Genomic DNA, 26332 nt, shown 5'->3' on the forward strand with positions numbered 1-26332 from the left:
GTAGCTGTGCCTTGTCCACACCAGAGAGCAGTACCTTCACTTTGCTTGAGGCAAAGAAAATAATTTTGCGGGAATTGGAGCATATGTACCAGGAAAGAACACCCACACTGATACACAATCCCTCTGAACACCCATAGTTGGCAGACCAAGTCATATTTGTGTACTTTGCCAAGTTGTATCCATGGTAAGACTTCTATGGGTGCAGTTTGATGGAATAACCATCACACGCCTAATCAAAATCATCTTAGCTGATTGGCAGCTTGGACTTAATTTTTTTTAAATCCTACTAAAACCTTTGTTTTAAAATAAGACAGAGTTCATGGAAGTATTTTTCAGGATTTTACTGCAAACCTATGGGTCTGGTCACAAAAAATATGATACATATAACCATGTTAATTATATTACATTACAATGATGGTATACATTACAAGTAAGTCTGTAAGTTTAAATATACATCTAGAGTTACAATTGAATGTACAGATCTTTTTTACAATACATACAATCAGGAATGAAAATCCCTCAAACCCCAAGACCATAAATAATGCCCATTTTACAGATGATATATTTTAAACTAAAAGAGAAAAAAATAAAATAAAAAAAGAAACCAACAGCTTTGACCGACTGCAGCTGGGGCATTTTGGTCCATAAAAACCCTTTCTAAAAATAGAAATCTTTTTTCATAGCAGCAATGCTTTCTTCAAGCATTTGGATACAAGTAATTGTGAGCCCATTTCAATAATTTTAGTTGACAGTATAGATTTACAAAAGAAATTTCAAAATTACACTTAATTTATCTTCCAAATATGGAAGAAACAAACAATGCCCCACATTGTGGTATCCTGCAAGTGTCACACTGATGCTTTAAACTAAGTCCATCTGTAGTACGCAGACCACACGCATACCATTTGTTCACATAGTAAACCCACATAAATGAACTGAGAAACACACTCTGCAACAGGGAAAGCTTTGGAGCTCACAAGATCTCATCAGAAAAAAGGCACATTTCATAAAATCCATATCACGTTCAGATAGATCTTCAGGCAAGGCTTTTCGAGCACGATTACAAAACAGCTTGTTCTTACTCCTACGATCTGCCATAGCAGTCTATGGCAGCAGTCATGTTATTTCTTTCCCAAGGAGACAGCACCACTTTGGGGGAAGAACAAATGGAAATGAAAAGCCTGTAAAGCTCATTTAGAGAGTGATGTGCTCTTCAAAAAGCTTCCAGCAAACAGTGTAGTTGAAATTAAGGCTGCAAAGCTGCCATGGTGGAAATGTGCAAATTCTCTTTCAAGGTGACTGGTCAACTGGCAGTTCCACCAGAAGGCCAAACAAAAAATAAAAATAATAGTTATTATTATTAAAAAAGAATAAAAGAAAAAGGTTCACAAGAAAGAGTCCACGGGTGGGGCATACGAGAAGCCCAAAAAAGCCTCAGCGGCTTCTTTGACGCTGGCAGTGATGAGGATGCTGTCTGGGGACTGGCCAATGGAGTTAGGGACTGGCTCATCTGTAAACTCCGGATCAAAGTGTCGCAGGTCACTGGGGCCACTCTGTGGAAAGGACAGAAAAGGAATTTAGACCCATTTTTCTGAGAGCACAATTCAATTCAATATGGAGAGAAGCACCCTTGTACAGAGACTCACAGTGTTATCACCTCAGGCCCCCTGTTTAGCAGCCTTTGACAGTTTTAGTTTGGCCTTTTTTGTATCCTGTTGCACATTTGTCTCACTAAAAACAAGATGATTTGATTTAGTATGGCTACCCTCCCACTAAGCTCATGCAACAGAAGCTAAATGCAAACATGCCACTCTGCCACACAGCAGTTTGCATAGCAGGACTTTGATCTCGTAGTTATTAAATGAAGTTTAAAAAATGCTCAGAAAATGATGGAGAACAACCTCCACAACCTGATCCCTCACTTAACACATGTTAGTATCTGACAAGCCAATTGTAACTCTGCCACAGGGAAGCCGCTTGCTCCCTATACCTTAACTTCCCCTTTGGCAAAATGGGGAGGGTGGGCATTATTTTAAAATTGCCATGCAAATGAAACATGTGAGACAACAAAAAAAACTCAGCCAAATTCAGATGGATCATCAGCAAAAAGTCAATTACCACCTATTTTAACTTTAATGTGGTCAGACATGGGGGAAGGAAAGTTGCATTCCCTAAACACAGCCATCCGGCACTTGCACCTGGCTCCTGGGCACCCCACAAAGACAAGGGGTAGAAAGACACTCTCCATGCACTCTATAATTAGAAGTGATACGTACCACATTTGGGTTAAAAGGGGGTGTAATCTTCTTATTAATGAGATCATCCCAGTTAATTGGGGAGAAGAAGATGTGATTCTTAATCTCCATCTGTTAAGAGACAGAGAAAAATAGATTAATTCAAACCCAAGTTAATGTAAACAGTACAGCCCAGTCATCCTCCAGCACTGCATGTGGGCACTGGCCAGTTTGCACTTACAAAGTCCTCCTTGGCACCAAGTCTCTTTGTCCTGTCCTTCTGCAAGAGGCCTTCCAGGAGATGTCTAGCTGAGTTGGTTATATTTGGCTTCAGCTGCAAGGGTTTGTTCAAGATATTGTCGTACATTTCTGCAGTGTTTCTGCTGTAGAAGGGTGGCTGTGGGAAGCAGAAAAGGAGGAGTTATTGAGGCTGACAGGCAGGCATAGGGTTTCCTGTGGGAAAAGGTCAAGTAAGCTAGTTTGATCTGTCATGAAGGATTTGTTGCTTACCAAGCCATAAAGCATCTCATACAGGACTGCTCCAAGGCACCACCAGTCCACAGTCCGGTCATAGGGCTGCTTATGGAGAACTTCAGGAGCAAGATACTGTGTAAGAAAAGGGAAAGAGCCATGTGAGCCACAGGGATCTTTACAATCAAGAAAGCCTTCCCATTTTTATTCATTCCCATGAATAAAAGCAGCTTACTGAATCCCAGCAATATTTAAGCTAAAGGAAAGCTACAGTATTTTTACAAATGGGCAGAGGCTTGAGAGCTGGTCTCTCCTGCTCAGCAAGCTCCATGCGCCCTAGATGTCCTCACTGGCAGCCCTATTATTAGAAGGCCCGTAATGCTCCCTGCTCATGTAACCAGCCTTACATACACATGGGAGAAGTCAGTTTTCATTGATAACAACTGTCTTATCAATGAAAGCTCTTGCTGTCCCTCTGAGAGCAGGGGGCTGAGGGCTGGTCGTACCTCTGGTGTGCCGCAGAAGGTGGAGGTCGTGCCATTGTGCTCTATGTTTTCTTTGCAGAGTCCAAAGTCAGTCAAGACAATATGCCCCTGTGAATCAAGCAGGATGTTCTCTGGCTTCAAGTCTCTGCAGGAAGAGATGAAAGATAAATGTTAGAGGAGGTGCAGTGAGAATGTTTTAGGTGCAGCTGTTTAGAGAAGTTCACTAAGCCACCACAAAGTATTAAAAGCAATTCCAAACTCCTACTGAGCTGAACTTTTCAATGCTTATTTAACAAAGAACATGTTTTTTTCTGTACACAAACTGAACAAGGCTGCTCACCGATAAACGATGTTCAGGGAGTGCAGATAGCCCAGTGCACTGGCAATTTCAGCAGCATAAAATCGGGCTCTCGGCTCCAGGAAGCAACGCTCCCTCTGGAGATGGTAGAACAACTACAGGAGACAGAAAGAACAAAGTTGTGTAAACGGCGCCAAAGCCTGTTAACAATGCACTTAATTAGACTCAACATATATAGCACAGGAGAACAATAGCAGGAAATGGCCTAAGGATCCTTTGGTAATTCAAAACTTGGCAGGCAGAAACATTGAATCTAGCAACTTCTCCTGCTTGACTTTTCCCCTTGCAACTTTTTTTTTGTATTTAAAAGGAAGGGTGAAAATGTCTACCTTACCACCGTGCACATGATAGGAAATACTAAAAATTTTCTTACTGCTTACCTCTCCACCATTGATGTAATCCAGGACAAAATACAATTTGTCTGCAGTTTGGAAGGAAAAGTGAAGCCCAACCAGGAAGGGGTGTTTCACATTTTTCAGCAAGACATTGCGCTCTGACATAATGTGCTTCTCCTGAAAGCATCAGAAATAATCCATTAACATTTAGGACACTTGCTTAGTGGTAACAGTAAAAATGTTTTTTGATGAACATTGCAACGGCATTGTGCAGGGCAATTTACCTCTTTCTTCTTCAGGATTGCTTTTTTCTGCAGGACTTTAACAGCATAGAACTGCTCTTCTGCCTTATGCCGTGCAAGGAGGACCTGAAAGTGCATAAAATTGTAGAACTGAGCAATACTGAAATATGGAACAACTTGTAATGACAACCAACAACAAGCCTTTATGTCAGATTCTGAGCACTGCCACATCCCTCTGGTTCAATGTGCAAGCCCCTTGCTGGAAATGCCTGACACTGTTGCCATTCTGGCAGAATTATCTAGCCCAAAGGTACTACATCTACTTTCTTTCTCTTCCAAAAGCAAAGTCTATCTATTCTTCCCAGCACTAGCGGACTGAACTCCCTGGCTCTTCTAGGACTCATTCAAATGCAGCGTCCCTGCTCCTGCACTCGATGTGCTCAGGTTTGGTTTAAGTGACCACCATTCACCAAAAGCAGTACAAACCCCACTCTCCAGTATTTCACAGAAGAGCTCAAGAGTAGATGAATGAAAATAAAAAGTTAAATGAAAATAAAAGTTACGCTTACCTTCCCAAAACTGCCTTTTCCAATCACTTTTAAGAAATGAAAGTCTGATGGTTTGGCATGTGGGTTGGATGATGGACCAAGATTGATCTGCTGTGAAGGACTGGGCTAAAAAGATAAACAGAAACCATGCTCATTAAAACAGTTCAGCAGTGAGAGTCTCAACATTTATCTTTTTAAAAAGGATAAGTGACCTTGAAAATAAAGATTAACACTCTTATTGCCACAAAAAGTTGATCTTTAACAGGTATCTTAAACTAATGACTAAGAACCTAACAACCAAAGCTTACTTAAAAATGCTTGAAGTCTTAGATACATGCCATAATAACAACTCATAACACTTTTTAAACATTTCTTTATGTTGAAACAGAAAGTTTCAGTCTAACCCAATTACTCTTTCTTGTTTACATTAGTGTGCTACAAGATTGCACTAATGCAATTCTCATGATGCTAATTTCACTACACTTCTATTAGTGGCTGAACTGATGTTCTAAAAACGTCATACTGAGTAAAATCTACTTACCGGAGGAGAAGGATTAGCATTCATAAGTTCAGGCTCTTGAGGCTGAGAGATTTTCAAGATAGACTGAACTTCAGGGCTGCAAGGATAAGAGCACACATGATTAGGAGTTACCAGGAGCAGCACAGGCAGATCTTTCCGCCAGAGGGCAAGCACGTATTGCGGAAGAGTTCTGGTTGAGCCTACTACAGAAGGCAACCAAAACAATCTATTTGATTTTTCTATGGGTAAATTTTTCTAATGACAAAAAGTTCCATCATGCAAAGAAATTTATATACTCTTAAGTACAGCACAAAATAGGGACAAGTCACTAGAAGTCTCTGACTTATTTGTTCCAAACCCAGCTCATGGAGATGGTTGCGAAGTGACTAACACCTCAACAAGACAAATAAACTCTTCCGTAATAGTAATGCCGGAGGAATTACAGTAAACAAACATTATTTTTAAACTAGATCTCCCAATATCTAATCATATTTGTGACTGAAACCCTCTGCTACGATTTCTGACACTTACTGCTTGCATGCATAGGAGTTGGTGGCTATCTTCTGAATGAAATCGTTTAGTCCCATTCTTCTCTGCTTCATGAAAGCTATAAAGTAAAAGGAAAGGAGAAACAAAATCGTTAAGCCACTCTGACAGAAAAATCACAGCCCCTTGAGCATCTTCGAAGAAGTCCCCACGCCGCTCACCGATGAGGATGGCCACCATGCCCCTCATCTTCGAGTAAGTTAAGGTAGGACCAGACGCCTCAGCTGCTTTCACGGTCATTCTGAAGCGAGAGGGGGAATCCACTGCCAGAGCACAGCACCACCAGCTCCCAGCACCGCACTAGCTCGGAGACGCGCCCGACGGCGTTTAAGTGGCGGCGGTCATGGGCGGGACCGGGGCGGGGCGGCGACGATCGCGCCCCCCTCGACGTCCTTGGGGGGGCGGCCAGTGGCCGCCTCGGGGACGCCGAGGGTGGGAGGGGAAGGCAATCGTCGCTGTCTTTACCACCGCCCTACCTTGGGCGCAACCCTCAGGGGAGCCCCCACACAGTACCTTGCCTCAGGATGCCGAGCATCCACAGGCAAACGAATCAAATCCTTTTTTTTTTCCCCTTGACAGCAAACTCGCGTAACTCCGACTTTCTCTCTTCCCCCTCCCCGCCTTTTTTTATCCGGCTCTACTTATTTTACGGTTATATAAAGTTGAAATCTGGCTCTGTCTTTAGGACGACCACCTTTTCCCGAAAGTGTGGGTGTCCCCCCACCACCCCGCAGCCTGCGTCCGCTCCCGGTCCCGCCGCACCGGCTGAGCGGCGATAAGGGACGCTGACGTCTCCCTCAAGGAGCCGCAGTGACTCAGAAGAACAAAATTTCCTGCCCGGTTTTCAATAAAACAAACAAATGTCCCTTCTGTGCACTGCCCTAATCCTGGCTGGGACATAACTAAAAGGGGAAAAAAAAGTATTTTTTTAATGCCAAAAAGGGAAACAACGGGGAAAAAATACTCCGTTCTCTGAATTAGGAAGAGAGAGCAGAAATCTGCTTCTATAAAAGGTGGGGAGATGACCCAGGGCTGGACAAGTGCAGTAACCGGGGGATGGGGGTGAGAAAAGGAAACAGTCCCGCTCCGCAGATTTTGTTTTTACTGTACACGGTCATTTGGGAACACCGTGTACCAGGGGTTTAATGCCTCAGTCGCTTCCCTACGGGCGCGCCGGGGGCACACCGGGAGCTCTGGTGCATGCACGATGCCCAAGGTGAAAGGATGCATCCGGAGCCCTCCTCCCGGGGGACACGGGAAGGAGCACGGCCTCCCGCCAGGCTCCCCCGCCGGGGCACATCCCCGCCCGCAGCCCTGGCACGGGTCAGGCGCGTCCGGGGCTGCCGAGCTCCTGCGCCCTACAGGCGGCTGGAAGTTTCCACCCGACGGGGTGTTATTCATGCGCGTGTTTCGCCTCGCTGTCTGAACGAAAGGCGCTGGGTTGCGGCCAGCGCCTCCAGCTGCAACCTGCCCCCGTCCTCCCCCCGCCCGGAGATCGTCTTTTTACTCTTTATTTTCTTCTCTGTGCCCGCTGCTGCTGTCTCCCCCCTCAAGCACTGCCGGCCGCTGGGTGGCATCCCTTGGCAGCCGCTGCACCCTCCGCCTCGGGGGGATGGCGAGCCCGGCAGCACGGCAGCCGGCAAAGGCAGCAGCGCACCCTGAACAGAAGCATGAGCTGTGCAAAGGTGAGCCGAACAGCCGGAGAGAGAGACCCCTGCCACTTGGGCACGGGTCTTTCAAAAGCGCTGCAAAGGCGTCATAGGGAAAAAGCAAAGAGGGAGGATTGCTGGCTCCGCTCCGAGCCTCCGGTGGCCTTCCCGGATCAAGGGGCCCTTGCCCGGCCCCGCCGTCCCGGCTCGGGGAAGTGGAAGGGAGCCGGCGCCAGGGAAGGAAGCGGCGACGGGAGAAGCAAGGAAATGCCGACTGCAGCTGGCGGGGCTCTAAGTTTTCCCACTTGTGGCTTTCCTCATCTGTTGCACATAGAAATTGCCACTCTCCTTAATGTAAGTGGAGAACAACAACAAAAAAAAATCCCATAATAAACTTTGGGATTTAAAACTATCCTCAAAAAATCCCGCTTGATAGACTGAAAAAGATGCAGACAGTTTTCTCTCTGCTCCTTCGTACTGTTTTCAGAGTACTGCTGTTAAAAACCACTCGAGATTCACAGTTTAGAGGGTCACCAGAATCCCCGTCCCCTGTCCCCTGGCATCTCCAGGCTACATGACGATGCCCCCCCGCCACGTTCCTGCCGACTTTGCAGAGAGGCAAGCGGCTCCCAGCCCCCGGGCAGCCTCCGGCACAACCCACCCGCAGTTCTGCCAGAGGCTGACACCCACTGCCGTGCTCCGGGCTTAGCCGCGGCCCCACACACCGCCCGCAAGCGCCCCCGCTCCAGCCGGCTACACCAGCGCCCTCGCCCCCGCTCTGCGTCGCTCTTTTTGCAAGGACTCCGCTGCTCTCGCCAAGTCACCTGGGCTCTGTTCGTGCCAAGCGCTGCCTCGGCTGTCCCCCGCACGCACCCGCCTGTATCCCCCGGTGCATCGCTGCGCGGGGACCCCGCTGCTGGGAGGGTTCTTTTGCCCGCGGAGAACAGTTCTCCTGGCAGGGCGGAGCGGTGAACCCACCTTTCAGCGACGACTTCTCCTCTTTGCCCCTCATCTTGCTGCCTGCCGGGACCCCGGGCGCGGCGCGGCGGCGCGGAGGCTGTGCCTGGGCTCCCGCTCCCGGCCGCTGCTGCGATCCCGAATAACTCCCCTTCCTGGCCGGGCGGCCCGCAGGCAGGAGGGAGGCGGCGAGGGCGGCGAGGCCGGCCGGCGCTCCCGCTGACCCCTTTATGGACGCACTATCGAGGGCGGCTGACATGCGGGAGCGTTATAAAGTTCAGCACGGGCCGCCCCGCACACTCTGCCCCGTTGCAACATCACCCTCAAAATTACTGTAATCAGCGCGCACACAAACACACGCACGGGCGGAGCGGGGCGGGGGGGCCGCTCCGGCCCTCCCTGACCTGCCGGCCGCGGCCGGCCCTGCCCCACGGAAGCTTGCGCTGCCCACGCTCCCCCGGCCGGGGCGCGGTGCGAGCACCCGCGGCGCGGCCCTGCGCCCCCTCCCCGCTCCTCCGGCACGGGCAGGGGCGGGGCGGGGGCTGCTGCCCGCGGGGGGCGCGGGGCTGCGGCTACCGGCCGGGCTCCCGGGCGGCCGGATAGCGCCGGGGCGGGACCGGCGCCCCGCTCCGACCTGGCACCCTGCGCCTTCCGCCGGCAGCGCCCCGGCGGCGCCCCCCGCCCGCGCCGCCCGCCGCCCGGCCCGGCGCCGCGCACCCCGGCCGCGCCCCGCCGCGGGAAGCCGCTGTCCCTGCCGCTGTCCCTGCCGCTGTCCCTGCGTGCGGCACACACCTGCTGGCTTCCGCGCAGGGCCCTCGTAGCAGCGATGTCCTTAACGTGGGAGGAATGCCACCCAAGGGACGAATTATTATCATTTTATTAGTTAAAGTTAGTTCAGCGTTTTAAGCTGATGAACAGGGTTCTCCAAAGCCTGGGGTGTCCTAAAGTTGCGTTTTTAAACTTTTCCTAACCATGACGGCAGCAAGCCTCAAGAGTTAAAAGGCATGAGAGAACACGAGAAAGGAACAAGTAATCAAAGATCCCATTTCTCAGATGCCGAGTCGTACAGGAGAGCATCAGAATATCTCAATAAATTGCATCAAAAATTTGTAGAGACAATGTACAGCTAAAAAGTAAATACAAGAAAAGAATCAAAGAATCACAGTGATGTTCCACACTAATGTTACTCTTCTACCTCAGCCCAAAAAAATTGACAAACTGTCCTGAAATTCTAAATTAAGAGTCTTTCAAAGCAAAATGAATAATAATAAAGAAGATAGATGCTGAAAATAAAAGAGAAACTCCACAAACAGAATACTAAAAGTTGATAAAACTCTTTGCCCCAGGATATGCACACTCCAAAAGAATGGGAGTTCAAGAATGGATGGAATCAGTAGGAAAAAAACACCCAAGATTTAACTACACAGGCAGCATGTCTGACCTGAAATGTTCCCGTACCACAAATCCCTGTAAGCCAGGGATGGGTTGAAGCATATCCCTGAATAGTTGTCTGTTTTTTCCTTCTCATGTAATATTGCAATATTAGATAATGATAAATGACCAGCTAACCCAGTAACCCGGACTGACCTGCATGGACTTTGGGCACATACTCACCTTCTGACAATCTTGTACTGCACTTCTGAGTGGCATGATACTGTTTTGTTTGTACCACAAAACTCCAGGAACTGCTGCTCACTGGCAAGAAGGAAGAGAACTGATTTGATTTTGTAACCTAATGTGAAGCATTTGGCTCTGCCAAGTATTTGTATTCCATGTACAAGTAGCACTAGGTAAACATGCTCATCAAGCTCTTCACCATGACAACGTTCAGAACAGCCCCGCATCCGGGCTGTGAGATGCAGAAAGACACATCTGCTGGAACCATGGGACACTTAGGCAGAGGGCAGAGCAGACACAACATGCTGGCTTACTGGTATGGGGCACCCCAGGGTCCTGCTGACTCAGAGATTGGGACATACCTGAAATAAAGCCAGGAGGGATGGGAATTGATTTATCTGAAAGAACAAACAGCAGCTCATCACTAGCGTGGGCCTGTATTGCTCAAAGCACTTCAAAGCACATTCAGCAGTAGTTGAGCTGTGTAAATTCATCTTCCTAGAAAAGTCTCGCTGTTTGGAGGGCTTATTCATCTGTGGTGGGCAGGCAGGCGTTAGTCCTGCCTCATGCTGCTTTCAGGGCAGAGGAAACTTCTCCCTCTTGCCCTTCAGGAAGGTCAGAGGCTTTAGCAGCCCACATGGTAACTAGAACTTGTGAGCTCCCTTCTGATTCTGTACTGGTCCTCATTGTCTGATGTGGAACTCCTTCCTCATCAACTCAATCCTTCAGGAATTCAGTTCTCTGATAGCTTCTGAACTTCAGTTTGGCAATGAATTCAGTGCTAAATAAATGAATTCCTGCTTACTTATCTTGTTGAATCAAGACCTTAGGATGCAGCAGGTTCCTAGAATTACTTGGCTGACTCTGAAAGGAAATTTCTTCAAATTCTGCAAATACTTTCAGCAGTATTTGGCTTTGGGTTAATTAAGTTCAGAGTTTGAACTGCAGGAATGACACAGCCCCCAACTACAGAAGACTCCCTAACAGCATCTGTCTTCTGAAACAAAATTTCAGAAGCTTTTATTTTCCTCCTGTAAATCCTGAACAAAAAGAGCCTTGTAATTAAGTTTTATGTGCAACAGCCAAAACTTTCAGTCAAGACCTTCATGCTTCCCCCAAAAATGGTGTCTATGAGTAGCAGCAAATGGATAAGGAACTGAGTAACAGCTTTAATAACAACTCCAACAGAGATTTTAAATCTGGAGCTTTTGAATGCTGTCAACAGGTCTTCTAGACACTGTTGACAAGAGGTTTATTGACTGAAGCACCTATTGATCTGGAAGCATCTAATTGATTTCAGTGTCATATTTTGTGAAATACAAATTTGGAACATCTTTTACTTCCCTTTTCTGATGCTTACAGAGCAGGTTTACTGCATTGTCAATAAGAGGCTTTAGTGCCAAGGGATTATGCTCACAGGATCACAGAGTGATGCAGGGCTGTGCTGAGAAAAAAAAAGTAATTCCCATCCTTGTAGAAACCAGTGGAAAATTACAGCATTCTTTAGATAAACTGACCTCTAGTTAAAATAGCTGATAAACAATGCCCTGACCTCCATTTTAGTCCCCACACATGGATTTGAGTCTAACGCAGTTGTTGTCACTGTGACTTCATGAGTAAATGTTGCAGGTATTTCAGCCTGTAGCAGTCAGAGAGGGATGACTGCAGAAAAACCGTGTTTGTATGCCTTCCTCTGAGCATGTCTTCCTGGGAGTGTGCCAACCCAAGGTTAGTAAAAGTCTTTGCAGTATTGTGTAGTCTTTCGAGCTTAGAGTCCTCATAAAACCGCACTGGATGACGACACTTAAATTCATTATTGATATTATGAAATCTAATGTGCTGTGACTGCAGAGAATCCGGTCTTATCAGACCTGAATAGTACTGTTATGGAAAAGGAGGTGAAAACATATGATGGAAAAGTGATGAAAAACGAATCATGAGAAAAATGAACATTCTTAGTGATGCTATGAGTTCAGTCTGCTGGTTTCCTGTGGTCACAAGGAAGCCTTATGTGAGGAGCTCCAGAATGAGCAGTGTAAGCCTACACTGTCAGCTGACTCCTGCACTCAGTTTTCTTCCAAAACTAGTTTTTAAAGGATAGTAGCAGAAGGGCATTCATGCATTTTCTGTCAAGGACATAGTCTGAACAACTTTCCTTGCATGTCTTGCATGAAATACAAATGTCAGTTGAAGTAACCTAGCTATGGGGTCATCTCTTTTTCTCATATCTCTTCATCTAGTGTTCCACTATGTGTTGGCTACCATTATATCTCAATGCCCTTTATGTGTATATAAAACCCCTATCATCATGATTGTCATCATCAGTTCATTATCTTAAAATAAAAGATCTCTTTAAGCCTGTAAGTCCTCCAGCAACATTGGAGATAAGGTACTAAATGATGTAAATAGTGAGACAATTTGTCAAAGAGAGGAATTTTTGCTGGAGAGAAGTTCAGCTGGGTCCTAACTCAAAACAAGTTCGATTCTTGCCAATGTGAAAACACAGGCCTGATAAAGGAAGACACACACTGCCACATGTCAATGTTTTTCCTCTTGGTGATACCATTGTGTCTCTTGCCATTACATTGAGTTTCAACATTCCTTATTATTTGTAGGACTTATTCTTTCAAGAAGTGTTAAAAGGTGTCCCGGAGAGAGGGATACAAAATATGCATGCTGAATAAGGTTTTATCTATAGTGATTCGTTTTTAGTGATTTATAATTTTAGGAGATATTTGGTCCCTTGCAGAACCTAGATAAATGTTGGGTTATTACAGTATTTCTGAGTGTAGATTAATTAGTCTAAGATAGAGAGCAAGGGAAGAAGTGTCAATTTTGCTCTAGGTAACTGGTCCAAAACAGAATAAAAATATTTATCTATTCATTCATAATGTATTTACTTTCCTTAGGTTTTGGTACTCAAGTTAGGCACACCGTGACCAAATGTACCTTCCTTGGTCAGAAGAGCAAATAAGCACCCTGAAGGCAACTCAGTTAATCTGTGGCCTAAACCAGGCAGTGTCTACTCTTTATTTGAAGGAGTTTGGTCTTGAAACCCACAGATAAGTAGAGGCTGATTTGAATTACGGATTTTTTTTTCTTATTTCTGAAGATTTACATGTAAAAAAAATATGGAATCACCTTAGAGAATAATTTTGTCAATGTACTCTGAGAGAGCTCGTCATTTTATTCCTGACCTTTATATATTTACATAAAAGAAAAAATCCTGTGGCAAGTGCAAACACCATGTATGTTAGCCAGAGCCAGAGATTCCCAACCTTAGTCCAGTTTAGTTATGGACCTGAAAGAATACTTGTAACATTGTTATAACTCTCCATAGTTCTCCTCAAGGTTGAATTGCACATATTGTCTTCCAGCTAGCAGCCCTGTGTGGTTGTGTGTTGCAGTGGATATACAAGACATACCAGTTTTCTTGAAATTAATTGACATTATCTTGCCTTGCACTGTGCTTGATATCATCTCAGAGAGATGTGAAAATATTAGTTCTATTTTACAAAGGTGGGAATTGAACCACAGGGTAGACAATGTGTCTCATCTGAGGGAGATCTGTGGCAGAACCAAAAATTAAATGCAGAGCTAACTTTCTCCCATGCTAGTAACTGGATTAAGAATACTGTACAGCAATATATATTCCATATCTGCCAGCCTTATTTGTAAGGTTTACATGCATTGTAAACACACAGCTTTGGATGGGAAGAGCCAGAGCAGGCACTGCAGGCATTTACTGTACCTTGGAGGAATGCCACTGAGATATCTGATATTACTATAGCCCTGCTCCCTTCCCAGCAGGAGCCACCCATTACAGTGAAAAATGGGGGACTTGGAACACTGGCACCTTAAAGGCTGTTATTCCAGGAAGGACCTGAATCTAGATTTGTGGGGAAGGAAGGAAGTATAACCATAGTCACACTGAACTGGCAACTGGTCGCATCACCCGCCACCATCCAACATGTTGGAAATGCCAGGAAAGTGTTTTTCCCACAGCCTACGACCACCACAAAGAATATTACAGTAAGACAAAAAAATCCCACAGCTGTTTCATAGTCAGACACAGAAAGAAAAAGTCACAAACATTCCCAGCATTATTTTCTCTTTTCATTTCCAGATGCCACTTTCAAACCTGACCATTTTCAGTCATTCACTGCACTGTGAATGTCTTCCTAGTGTTCCAATTAGTCCATTTTTTAACAACTTAAGCCCTAAAGTGAATTGGAAACCTTTGATATGGGTTTTATTTACTTTAGTAGAAGTTGCCTTTAGTTTTTTTGTAATTGCTTTGTGTGACTCCACAAAGAACAGGTGTTTTGTCCATAGATTTACTAGGCTCCAAGACCAAGAGAAGATGCTGGAACATATAACCTGGCTGTCTGTGTAACAGCTCTTGCATTTGACTATGTATATCAGGTCCAACAACTTTTCCTCTGAGGTTTCTTGTCTCTTCCTCTTGACTCATATTTGACTATCTCCAAATTTTCATCCAATTCAAGGATAAGAATCAGGAGGTTTGACAAGCGCAGACACCCACCCATGCACAGTCATGCAGTGGACCACAGGCTGTGAGTATATGACCTTTCCAGCCTTCAGCAGAGGCATCTGCACCCCCGTGCATCTGCATCTGCTCATCAGCACCCACATGGTGGGTGTTACCAACCCTTGGATCAGCTGGCAGATCTCCATGTGAGAGTTCCCACTGACTTGCATTAGTCAGACAGGTGATGAGCAGCTGGGCACAGCCTCTTCAGCTGGCACAGCTGAAGCTGGGCATGTCCCAGCCCACTTAGTGGGCAAGGCATAGTGTTATTGATCTTACACACCTTCACTGCATTCTTACTTTAAACTTGTTAAAAAAAAAAAGGAATACACATTTGTAAGTGTGCCATGCTCCAAGTAGTTGTGATTCTGTAATGATCCCATCAGAACCTTATAATATGAATTTCCTTCAGAAAATTCTTGCATGCAGGAAAGGGGAAGAGCAGGTCTATCTTATTGGATTGCTGGTGAATGCAGTGTGGCTGGTACATAATTCTCAGTGTGACACTAATCCCTATATCCTCAGTGAGATGACCACAACACCTCTCTGCCTAGCTGAATATAATGCCTCAATCTTTCACACAAGACAGGCTTAATAACACTATAGAATTTTATTTTCAGGATCTTTTATAAAAGAAAGAACATGAAGAAGAGAATAAACAGACTCTATGTATTTTTAATAGGGCATCAGAAAAATTGAGTCCTGGAACTCTGACTTGTGAACGTGCCTTAGCTTGCTGCAATACGGGAAACATTACTAAGCAGGTTGTATTTTGTTGACAGGGGAGTTCTTTAGAAAAACAGATAAAGTGCCAGGTGAAGAAATTAAAACATAAAGAGATTAAACAAAGTATTGTCCAATGAGATAGGAGATTGAAAACAAGACTTTCTGCCTTTGGTGTTCAGCAATAGTGTAGACAGATGAACCACTGAGGGCAAATGTAAAGCTTGAATGCAGAAAGGCTAAGCATAATTTAGCTGCCAATGGCAGCATTTAGTCACTTGCAAAGCATAGCATTGTGGATTTCTCTATAGTTATAGGGAACTCTCTGACCAGTGTGGTTATTCATGATTTTCACTCAGCAAAGATTTTTACTTATGCATGCTTTTATCATGAGCCCTTTAAACCTTCAAACCGGCAAATATTAACAGTGACATTTTAAAGAATGAGAAGATGGGGAAGTTGGATGACTTGGGTCACTGTCATATGATGAGCTTGAAATAGAATAAACAGTTTGTGAGGCTTGTGACTTTCAATCCCATGCTCAATTTATTGGACATATAGCCCACTCTTACAAAGCAAAACTAGACAGCAGTTTTGCTCCTTTGGTGACTGACCCAGACTGGCTGACTCAAAAGAGTGGTTTAAATCACAACTATTGGACTCAGGATCAAGGTCAAATTCTGTCATCTCCCAAGTTTCATGAGGTTTGAAAGTAGAACTCTGTTTTTTACCTGATCCACAGTTTTGCATTCCTTAGTGCTTAATGGCAGACAAGGGCCACAGAAAGGAAAGACATTTCTCAGAAAGGAAGAAAAAGTGTTAGTGTTTGAGATGTGAAAGTATGAAATACGCAATAATCTGCATATGCCAGATTCAGCTGAGTAGTAACTCTATATCTGCCTAATCCTATTTTGATTTCACTGTATCTGTTTCAAAATGGATAGTACAGAGTAGTAAAGTATGCTCAGCTTTGTCTAGAGATAGCATTGTGAAGTACTTTTTACAGACTACAGTTTTCTCATATTTAGTATTATGTACATAGCTGTGATTGTGCATTTAATATAGCTGTGACTGTGCATTTAATTTAATACATATTTATTCTATCTTGTTTAACTCTGTTGAGCAGCATACACAGAACTTTCAACTCTTTCATCTAGTCTCAGGTCACACTGATGAAAGGTCTGTAAGTACTGAAACCCCAGAGCATTCACCTTGATTAGTTCAAGTATGTTTGTCTTTACGTGCTGCAACCACAGCAAGTGAACTTCCAAGCCAACTTCCAAGCTTTGGCTGTGTGAGTTGAATCATAGAATAATATAAAATGAATCCTATTCATGCATTTGTGCTCACTGAAACATACTTGTGTGTACAGTAGTGACTAATGAACTAGCGAACATATTTGTTAAAAACAGCTTAACAAGAAAATGTGTTTTGTTCTCGGAGTGGGGGAAAGTCTATTATTAGGTTAGAAACTGCAAGAACCAACATTATTTCATTAATGTAATGAGTGTTTTCTCTTTATACACATTTTTATTCTCAGATGTGGTTTTAAATACTGAAATATATTATTAGACTGATACATCAGATCTCACTTTGTTGTATAAGACTATTTGTGGCTGCCAGGAAAGGGCATAAACTTCTCTGTGCATTTCTCAGTGTCTTGTCCCTTTAACAGTGTCTCTCAAGTCCTGTTAATTCAGGGAGTACTTAGTTTTTTGCAAAACTATCACTGGATCACCTTGTGCAGCACAGCTATAAGATTCAAATTCACAAAAAAAGGTATTATGAAGCTAAGCTTTGGGCATTCACTCACTTGCCTTTATCAAGAGTGTTTTGAGAATAATATTTATTTCCACGTTTCTTTTGCTTTACTGATTACTTAGAAAAAAAAATTGCAGCTATTCTTTTAGCTCACCAACTGATGTTCTAGCACTGTCAAAGACTGAGACATTTCTGAATAGTACCTAACATGAGCCATTACTGGAGATCAGGTCCTGGACCATGAGAACCTTTGCTTGGAGCAAAGAGGCAATTCAAATGCTCTTTAAGCAATTTAAGAATGCTAAACTAATTTAAAACTATTTTATCAATATATTACAGCTATCGACTTGTAAAAAGTCCTGTTTCATAGGGACCATCCTTTTCACAGGAGACCTTGAAATAGATTTCAAAATCCCATTTTACTCTGAATTGGCTCCAGAGGAAGAAATGCAGGCTTCCAGGCTGTATGCCATCATCCAGAGCATGGCTCAGCATCCTGACACTTCTGTGGGGCCAGCTTACAAGAAATGTGGAACTGCTGAGATGCTGAATTCTTTTCACAACACGAAATGTTTAGACTGCTAAGAAAGGAAAAAAAAAAAAAAAAGGGAACTAATGTGGGAGTGTGTGGGGAACTCCATATAGAAAGAGGAAGTATCGTGTGACTGATCAGGAAATGGGTACAAAGCATGTGTTTTGGTAGTATTTTCACTTGTTTTGGGGGCATTTCCATAGAGAGCTGGAATCTGGCCCTGTGTTTAGGTATTACTTCACTCCGGAGTGAAAGGCAGGCACTAATTTGGAGTGAAACACACCAGCTGTCAGCCTTTGCACATAGCAACACGGCACAACAGCTGAAGGCAGGTCGCACAAACACAACATCCCACGGAAATAGCAGTGCTGCAGAGCCATTCTGGGCTGCAAGAATCAACAAACAATGCTCTGACTTCTATAAAAAGATAAAGCTGTATCCAGGCTGTATTTTCTGAAAGGATCTTGTTCTCTTTTACCTCCAAAAACTCTGGGATACATCTGTGCTACAAAAACGCCAGGGAAATATGCACAGCAGCAAGGTGAGAACATGATGAAAGCTCTTTCTGATCCTGCTTGCCAAGGCATTTCTTTACCATGCACAGATTTGACAGGATAGAAATTTAGCCCTCATCTTTCTGTAAACATTATCTAGTCCGGAGTACACTGCCAACCCTCGTGATGTCAGGGCTGTTCACTCCTTTGGTTTTGTCATGTGGTTTTTTCCAGAACCCAGGAAAAAGTCCAAAAATGTGACAGTTCTTCTTGTGTAAAGTTCTGCTTATTCATTTTCTCTTAAGCAAGTTGCTGTTAGTCAGATGTTTGCAGAGTTGTGGGGAGGGTAGTGTACTGTCCTCAATGCAATGAAGTAATTTTTAGAGGAAGTCCTTGTATGGACAATTTGTTCATTGTTTTAGAAGACTTCAAATAGCATTTCCAGGAGGGCCAATTCAAATTCCAGATTTGATTCCCCTTATTAAGTCATTCCTCAGTCAACTGGCAGAGGCTAGTTTGGGTATGCTGGTACAAGTGAGCAGCACAGAAAGCTTGAACAAAATCCCTAACAGGATATTTTGGACCTTCAACTCCAAAACAGGAATGCAATTCTCCTGCAGACTTATAAAGGGACTGAAATAAATGAAAGATATATTTCAAGGGCTGTCATCTTAAAGCTCCTGAGCAGCAGGCTCAATGATGTAGAGCAAGACAATTGTTTGGAGGACTCTTTTTGCCATTGGCTTTCCCCTCTCTGGAGAATGAAACTTCTTAAATTATTTCAAACTTGGCCCATCCCAATTTGCTAAGTTGATCATATAGTCTGCATTTGTCTGGATCACAGTGTAACAGAAGTGTCATGGTGCAATTTTCTGTACTGCTCCCTTGGTCTTTGTCATGTCTTCTTTTTCAGCTTTGTTTTTGTCCTCTGTCTTCTTTCCAACATTTCTACTACTCCCTGGAGTGATATTTTTGCCTTAATCTGTTCTTCTTTTCTCTCTCAGGCCTTTCTTTCTTCCAGGCTGCTTCAAGTTGAAGCCAGCTCTCTGAAAGCAGCATCATCAGCTACAGTCACCTTCAGCGGGACATCATGAGACGAAGTCATGTTCAAAATAATTTGAGATCATTTCTCATGTTATTATTTCATAGGGTGATGTCAAGTAGGATGTGGAAAGTGGGACAGTTTTGGCCACGCACTTCATGAAAGATGTTAAGAAACTGGAGGGAGGGCTATCAAGGTTCTAGTGCTCAGGACCACTGAGGAGAGGCTGAAGAGCTGAGCTTGATGCATCTGATGAAGAGGAGCATCTGAGCATGCATCTGAGCATCTGATGAAGAGGAGGTCAAAGGCAGTTGAACAGTAGCCTATGATTTCATGGTTAAGAGCTACAATCACACCAGAACCAAACTCTTCCCAGTGGTGACAGAATGTGCAAGAGGGGGCAATGGCAAATACCCCAAGGGTACTGAGGGCAGCCAGGCTAGTTGCCTTTGCATCAGAAGAGACACTGGAGACATCGGGAAAGGATAAAAGGCCGACTCTCAGCAGGGGGACAGTCCAAGGTTTATTCTGAGCTCCCCAGGGGAGCCCCACACCTCAGTGTTGCATCTTGCTCATAGTAAAACAAAAGGAATCTCAAAGTTACATTTAAAGGGGGGGAAGAAACCGAAGGTAGATACATTTGGTGACCAATAAAGGCCCTCCAGGGATGCAACCTTAGGGAATGGACATTTGGGATAGCGTATATTATTCGGGGGACTGACCCCTGGGCTCAGACTAATCACTCGATCACTTAGACCAAAAGTTTAGATAGAGAGGATGGAATGCTGAGTGACTGACAGAGAGCCATGGGAGGGGATTTGGGGATGATCTCAACAAAGGAGGGGGAATACACAGGTAGAGGGAGGGGGTGCAGTCAGGGGTAAACCATTTGGGAAAAATAAGGGGATACAAAAACAAAACTATTAAAAAGTATTACAAAGTATAAAAGCACACTACAACACCTGGTACAGGTTGCTTTGAGAGCTGGAGGAAATCCTATCCCTGGAGGTTTCCAAGCCTTGACCAGACAAAATCCAGATGGATCTGCTCCAGCACTGATCATAGTCTGGCCTTGGAGTGGGATGGGTGATCCACAGGGCCCCTCTAAACAACACTGTAACACCAAAACCATGTATTTGTTCCTTCAAAACACTTAATGGAAAGTTCTTTATGTTGTCCCTCATTTAGCCAATCCCTCATTTAGCCAATTCCTAATGGGAAGAGAAAGAATATATTTTTTTCTTTTTTTTAAGTGAAGGATCATATAAACCAAATAGAACAGCTAAGGTAATTATGTTAATAAGGAGAATTCCTCTAACTCTTTCTTTAAATGAAATACATTTTATGCAAATATTGTGCCTTCAATTTTTACTCCTTTCAAAACTACATTTGTGCAAGTGCTGGAAGATGTGCAGGCAGAGCACAATGCTGAGAGCCCAGGAAATGTGCCCAGCAGAGCAGAACCTGTACTTTCTGTTGTTAAAACTGTGTTGGAATTCTGATACTTCTGTTATGTACTAACAAACCTAGGAAGAAAAAGTTTGTGTGCATGGAGAAATATCTCTGTCCCCCAGCCAGGCTGGTCTTGAGCTTAAAGGGTATTTATAGAGCCCAGGCCATGGCAGGTCACTCTGCATTAGAATGGATGCTCTCAGTTCTGCAAACTGGTGCAGACACTGGTTTTTATTTTTAGTAGCCTTCTTAGTTTTAGTGGGATGATTCACATCCATATAGTGATGCATAGGTGTGCTTCTAGAATGAACCTTCATTATTTGTTGTTTCAAGATTTGTGACTTTTCTCTGAATTATTCTAATGAAATCTTTGTTTAATTATTTTTTTCTCCTAGGGCTGTCTACAGGCATCCAATGGTTTTTTATGGAGAGGTGTTTCTTTTAAAGTTTCTAATTCCTTGGTATGAATAAATTCACTTATTTTTACTGGGGTGCTGTAAATACTTTGTTTAGGACAGGTTGTAAGCCACAGGTTTGCATTTTCTTTTAACAGATTTGCAATCTTATTTTTTGTCCAGCCATATTAAAAGCACCAGCAATTTTCCATCTGTTTTAATTTGCAGTAAATGAGTTTCTGCTGCTGTGTTTTACACAGATGAGAGCTTGTCTTCTTCAGTAATTATTTCAAGACAATGCTGTTGGAATGATGTGATAGACTAAATGAAAATGATAGCATATCTCAGGTAAACTAAGCAATTTTGCTAGGCCATATTAAATTCTGATTACAATAAAAGGTTTTTAATTCATTTCCCTCACCACTGAGCAGATTTACAAATCACCTTCTGAGAAGTACAGTGACGAAGCATATAAAAGTATCTGCTTGAGATTACAGAGGGTATCAGAGCATTGTGATTGCTGACACAATTTAAAATGAATGTATGCCAGTGACTGAGATCACGTCCCTTAGTCCACAAATTCCTGAGAAGCGGGAAGAATTCTGAGGTTTTCCAACAGTCTAAGACATCAGTCATTGCCAAAGTTTACATGGAAAAATTTAAAACATAGTTTCTTCTCCACATGAACAGAAGTCTCTCATCTCCTGTGCAGGAGCTGAAGAAGCAGAAGTTGTCCTTGAAGAGGCTTTCAGCTCCTTCCTGAGGCAATCTGGGGACAGCCTGCTCTCTGCCTAGAGCCTTGACAGGGAATCAGGGACTAGTGCTTAACAAGCCTTAGTTAGCCCTTCTCTCTTCTGAAACTCATTTACCTCAGAGCGTTTGCACTGGTGTGAAAAGGATGAAAAGCCGCCTCAGTCAGGCTGCTCTGTTACTTGATCCAATTGTGCAGTGTGCTGCCAAGAGCTGATGGATTCCAGCATGCTGCTACGTTGTATTCTGCCTTGGTTAGGGACAAACCTTTCCTGGACAAACCTCACTCACCCTTTGAGAAGTGCAGACACACTGATTTCTCTTGCAAAATGTATTGCAGAAAAATATAATACAGAGAAACTTTGGGCTACCACTACTGAAGAAAAAATTTGTATTTTTATCCCTGTAAGGAAGCAACATAAGCATATGCCCACTGTCAAGGTCACTTCTACAAGCAACATAAGAAAATACAGAAAATTATAACATCTTTTCTGTGGCATCTTCATTCAGTATGACCTTTTAAATTAGCTTATTTCAATGTCTGTAAAATTCAAAGCAATAGTTCTCCTTGGGTAGGAGCCAATCAATAGAATGAACAACCAGGATACCCCTGACACTCAGCTTCTGTTCTGTGCCATATTTTCCTAGAGCTTTACCCTATTAATCTTGCAACAACATTTGTGTGATTCATTGTTTAGCTGTGTCCATATCACACAAAAAGCTTGTAGATGGTGGTCCCTGTACTGCTTTTCAAACATAAGATAGTCTCCTATACAGCCTGAAGGTCTTTTCATTTAGTCAAAATGTAGATTCCTGCTGGGGAAACAGGACCTCAAACACAATAAAGACACAGTTTGCATACTGTCTGGAAGGAATACTGTGAAAGAAACGTTAGGGCAAGAGAAAAGGTCAGATCTGGATGTGGTATCTCCTCATCACCCTGCTATTTTCTCCAGTGATGTCTTTTTCATCCTCTTGCCTTCCCTTGCCTTCATCCCCCACAACTGCAGCAATGTAGCAGATCCTCTAGAAACCTCACCTAATGCTGCACTCTGGAAGAAATCATCCAGGGCTCTGGTTTGGCCAGTTTGGTGCTGACCTCCTTTACCATGTGGCATGGTAGGTCAAGTGTCAGATTTATAAATCAATGAGAAAAGATACAAATTAAAAACAAATAAAGTGTTAAACACTTATATATGTTAAACACAAATACTTAGTTCCGTGTTATATCTGCAAGGGCTTGGGCTGTCCAAGAAAATGGACGTTGAGGATTCCCCACTACTGAGTATCTCCAAGAATAAGTTAAACCCAGCTCATCCAGCCTTCCTTCATAGTCAAAGGAGAGAAAAGGACACAGATAGGGACTAATTCTGAGTCGCCATGGATTTCTGCTTCCTGCCTGACACCAGTGGCTGAAGGATCAGCTCAAAGTTGTCCTGCAGGTAAATCTGGAAGGACTTCCCATGTCTTCAATCCAGACTGTTACAATTCTTTTTTAGTGCAAGTTCAGTATGACACATAGAGAGACAGGTATATTAACTGCAATTAAGCTTTATTAGACCTTTGATCTGCTACCATGTTGTAGTGTATAAATTAATGCATTAAAAGAAAAATCAAATGTAAAATAATTCTCTCCTCTAAGTTGCAATGCTGAATTTCAAGCTGTGCCTTTAGAGCACTTTCATCACATTTTTAATTGAGCTAGCTTTTGTGTCAGGAAATAGGGCTTTATTGGAAAAGATGAGGGAAAAGTAGAAAAAAAGCTGATGTTTCATTAAACTGAGAAATGCCATGGGCATGAAATCGTAATCTTTACAACTGGCAGTTGTGTCCTGGCAGAAGAGCCCTTAAACTTCAAATGCTCTGGGACGAGGTCCCAGATTAGTAAGCCGTGAGCACTTTTTCTGCTTTAATTGAAATTAGCCTGAGTACCCAATTAACATGGGTAAGAAAAAGAGCAGCCAGCATCCCCATCTCATCACCACTGCCAAGAAGTGGTGCCTAAATATTGCATTTTTAACTGGGTCATTCCCCAGATGTGGTTTCACGTGTAGCCAGCTGTGGACTTAACTGCGAAGACAATAACTGGGTAGTGAAGAGAGCAGGAACGAGAAAAAGGACATTAAGAGCTCTCCCACTGCACACATAGCTCATAGTGGGGTAATCACTGTTTTAGTGCACTTCAGGCAGAAGAAAACACCACTCAAATTAGTTAAATCAGCTTCCCTGTGTGGACTCCTATATTTTTGAAAAGAAAATTATTATAGCTATAGCCTTACACTGCTTAGGATTCAGTGTAATTTGCAACATTCACACACTACCATGAGATCTCCTGGCTGACTGAGCATGTTTAGCTAATTAAATGTATTTCTAAACTTGTTTCATAAAAGTTTATCATCTAGATCAGGATTTAATGTCTGTGCATAGAAGCCAAGACTGGTTATAGGTCAGGGGAATTAACCAAGAGCATTAAGCATTCAGAATCAAAGCAAGGAAGTGAAAGATTTCCTCCTAATGGGGACAGAGGCTTCTGGGATTTTTCCCAGGGGACAGTTGCAAAAATGGCAAAGGAAGCAGGATGAAAATCCCTAAAAGTCCAAGTGAAATCTGCCCTAGGATCAGACATCTACTGTCATGTTAGGAGCAGTTTATGTTTACTGGGACATTTGCACTGTGTAGTCACAGCATTTTTAGGGGTAATTTTTTTCTTGGCTTAAATGCAGTTCTGACATGTCAGCTAACCACAGCACCAACAATCCAAGTTAATCTGGTATACTTTCCGTTTGTAAATAATATCTAAGCTTATGATTAGGCAAAGGGAAATAAAGACAAACAAAATACACTAAAAAAATTCCCCATCCCTCCAAAAAAGCAAAACTCCAAGACATAAAGGAGACAGAGTAAGAAGAATGCATGTGAGCTCAACATAATTTATTCTATCTATGACAAAACTACTGAGGCTTCTCTTTGTGCACAGCTCAGTTCTCCTGCATACAGACCAGGGGTCACTGAGTGGCCACTTTTGTCCTCAGATGCATTCACAGGACTCTTGCTGTAGCTAACGAGAGCTCTGCTCGCACCACGGGTCAATGCTGAAACGTGTCTGACAGCTCATTAAACAGATCTGCTGGAATTCTCTTGTTTCTCCCCACTGTGTTAGGGCATAATTCCTCTGGAGCCTGTGTGCTGCACATTGTGCACTGTGGCCATGCACACAAGTGAGGTACTTGTTGTTTTCACCCAGCAAACGCTCGGTCTCATTTTGCCGTGACAAGCATCCTTCAGTTAAGCTTGGCCTGGAGACAGAGCCCTTCAGCCCAGAATCAAGGTGCATCAGAAGCAGAGCTGCCCGCCCTGCGGCACACCACCCCTACCTGTGTCCTCACCACCCCACAGGGTCCTGGGCTCCGGCTTGGGCACCAAATCTCCTTTGCTCTGGGGCTCCTTCATCTGAAAAACACAGAGGGAATACATCAGGTCATGAGAGCTTTCTGTTGAGGTGGGTTTTGCTTTACAACACTTAAGACCAAATTGTTTTCTGTCTAAAGTGCATATTTCAGGTGACAGTGCAAGGCCCCTCTCCAGCTGTTTCTATAATCAGGGGTAAAGTTATGAAGTGTGAGGTACTGTGATCTTTCAGAAAAGAAAAGGGCCCTCTGAGTCACTGTATTTTGAATTGCATTTTTCCGTTCAAAGTGTGTGTGTTGATTTTACACTGTGGACCAGATGGCCCAGCCCCATTCTCCTGCCTTGGCCCTGCAGAGGTAGAGGAAGGGAAAGGAAATGGTGAGCAGGGTCCCAGAGGGTCTGTCTCCTAGCATGGAACTGTTTGCAGAGAGTTACATTGCCCAGTTTGTTTCACAGCAGGACAACCTTAAAGGGGGTGGGATTTGGTGTAGGGGATGCACAGGTGCAATCCCTTCACATATCCTTGGGATATTGCCAGTGTGGGAGCTGCAGACACCTGTTCCCCTTCCTGATTAACACTTCATCCTCATCCCTGCTATTGCAGTGCCTCTAAGCGCCTTGTCCTCTAGACCTCTCTTACACATGAGATTTCAATCAGAGCTGTGGAAGAATTCTGAGAAGTGGGAGTGTGACTATCCTCTGTCACCACTTTGATAAAAACTCTGAGCTCAGTGGTGCTGTTTCTGGGTGATAACCTGAGTGTGAGGGTGAAGTCAGTCAGCAAGATTACACCACTGCTAGCCCTATTTGTCCCAAAGTACTTCCCAGGCTCTCCATCCTACTGAAATGCTGCATCCAGCATTAGCATGGGAAGCAGCAGTCAAACAGCAAATAAGGTGCTGCAGAAGAACAAGGTATAGAATTCCCACTGGAATTTTGGCTTTTGGTAAAGAGTTCTGGTGTCCAAAGACAGTAGTTTTCTTGGTAGCATCAAAACTCAAATACTTCATATAAACACACTTTTCTCAAAGTCTGCAGTCCTGACAGATTGAGTAGTTTGTCAGCATGGGTCTGGAGCTCTGATGGGTTGCTTATGTAGAGTTTTCAGTTGTGCTGTTTGTGTTGTTAGTTTTAGAAATACTTTCATTTAAAAGAATCCCAACTCAAATGGCACTTCAGCCCCATTACACACACTCTAACCAGGCGTGAAACTGTCTGGAGGATGCACAGGATTGCAAAACATTGAAAAGGTGACTTGCTC

General features: G+C 43.7%; 1 protein-coding gene across 3 annotated transcripts in view; it reads right to left on the reverse strand.

The window, feature by feature from the left end:
• Positions 1-326: 326 nt before the first annotated feature.
• The window catches only part of SGK1 (serum/glucocorticoid regulated kinase 1), a 70115-nt gene continuing 44109 nt past the window's right edge, over positions 327-26332 (reverse strand). The window contains exons 3-14 of one of the 3 annotated variants that reach the window (XM_064413244.1): positions 25038-25113; positions 5725-5800; positions 5215-5290; positions 4695-4799; positions 4168-4251; positions 3929-4060; positions 3531-3643; positions 3212-3335; positions 2745-2840; positions 2476-2631; positions 2277-2366; positions 327-1553 (exon numbers count right to left, since the gene is read on the reverse strand). In XM_064413244.1, the coding sequence (XP_064269314.1) occupies positions 1386-1553; positions 2277-2366; positions 2476-2631; positions 2745-2840; positions 3212-3335; positions 3531-3643; positions 3929-4060; positions 4168-4251; positions 4695-4799; positions 5215-5290; positions 5725-5800; positions 25038-25113 (1296 nt within the window). In that variant the 3' untranslated portion in view covers positions 327-1385. Of the gene's footprint in view, positions 1554-2276; positions 2367-2475; positions 2632-2744; positions 2841-3211; positions 3336-3530; positions 3644-3928; positions 4061-4167; positions 4252-4694; positions 4800-5214; positions 5291-5724; positions 5801-5900; positions 6061-8366; positions 8686-25037; positions 25114-26332 lie in introns of those variants that run through there. The other 2 variants (XM_064413245.1, XM_064413246.1) reach the window with 2 other exon arrangements.

The sequence above is a fragment of the Passer domesticus genome, chromosome 3, assembly GCF_036417665.1.
Source record: "Passer domesticus isolate bPasDom1 chromosome 3, bPasDom1.hap1, whole genome shotgun sequence".
Classification (NCBI taxonomy): domain Eukaryota; kingdom Metazoa; phylum Chordata; class Aves; order Passeriformes; family Passeridae; genus Passer; species Passer domesticus.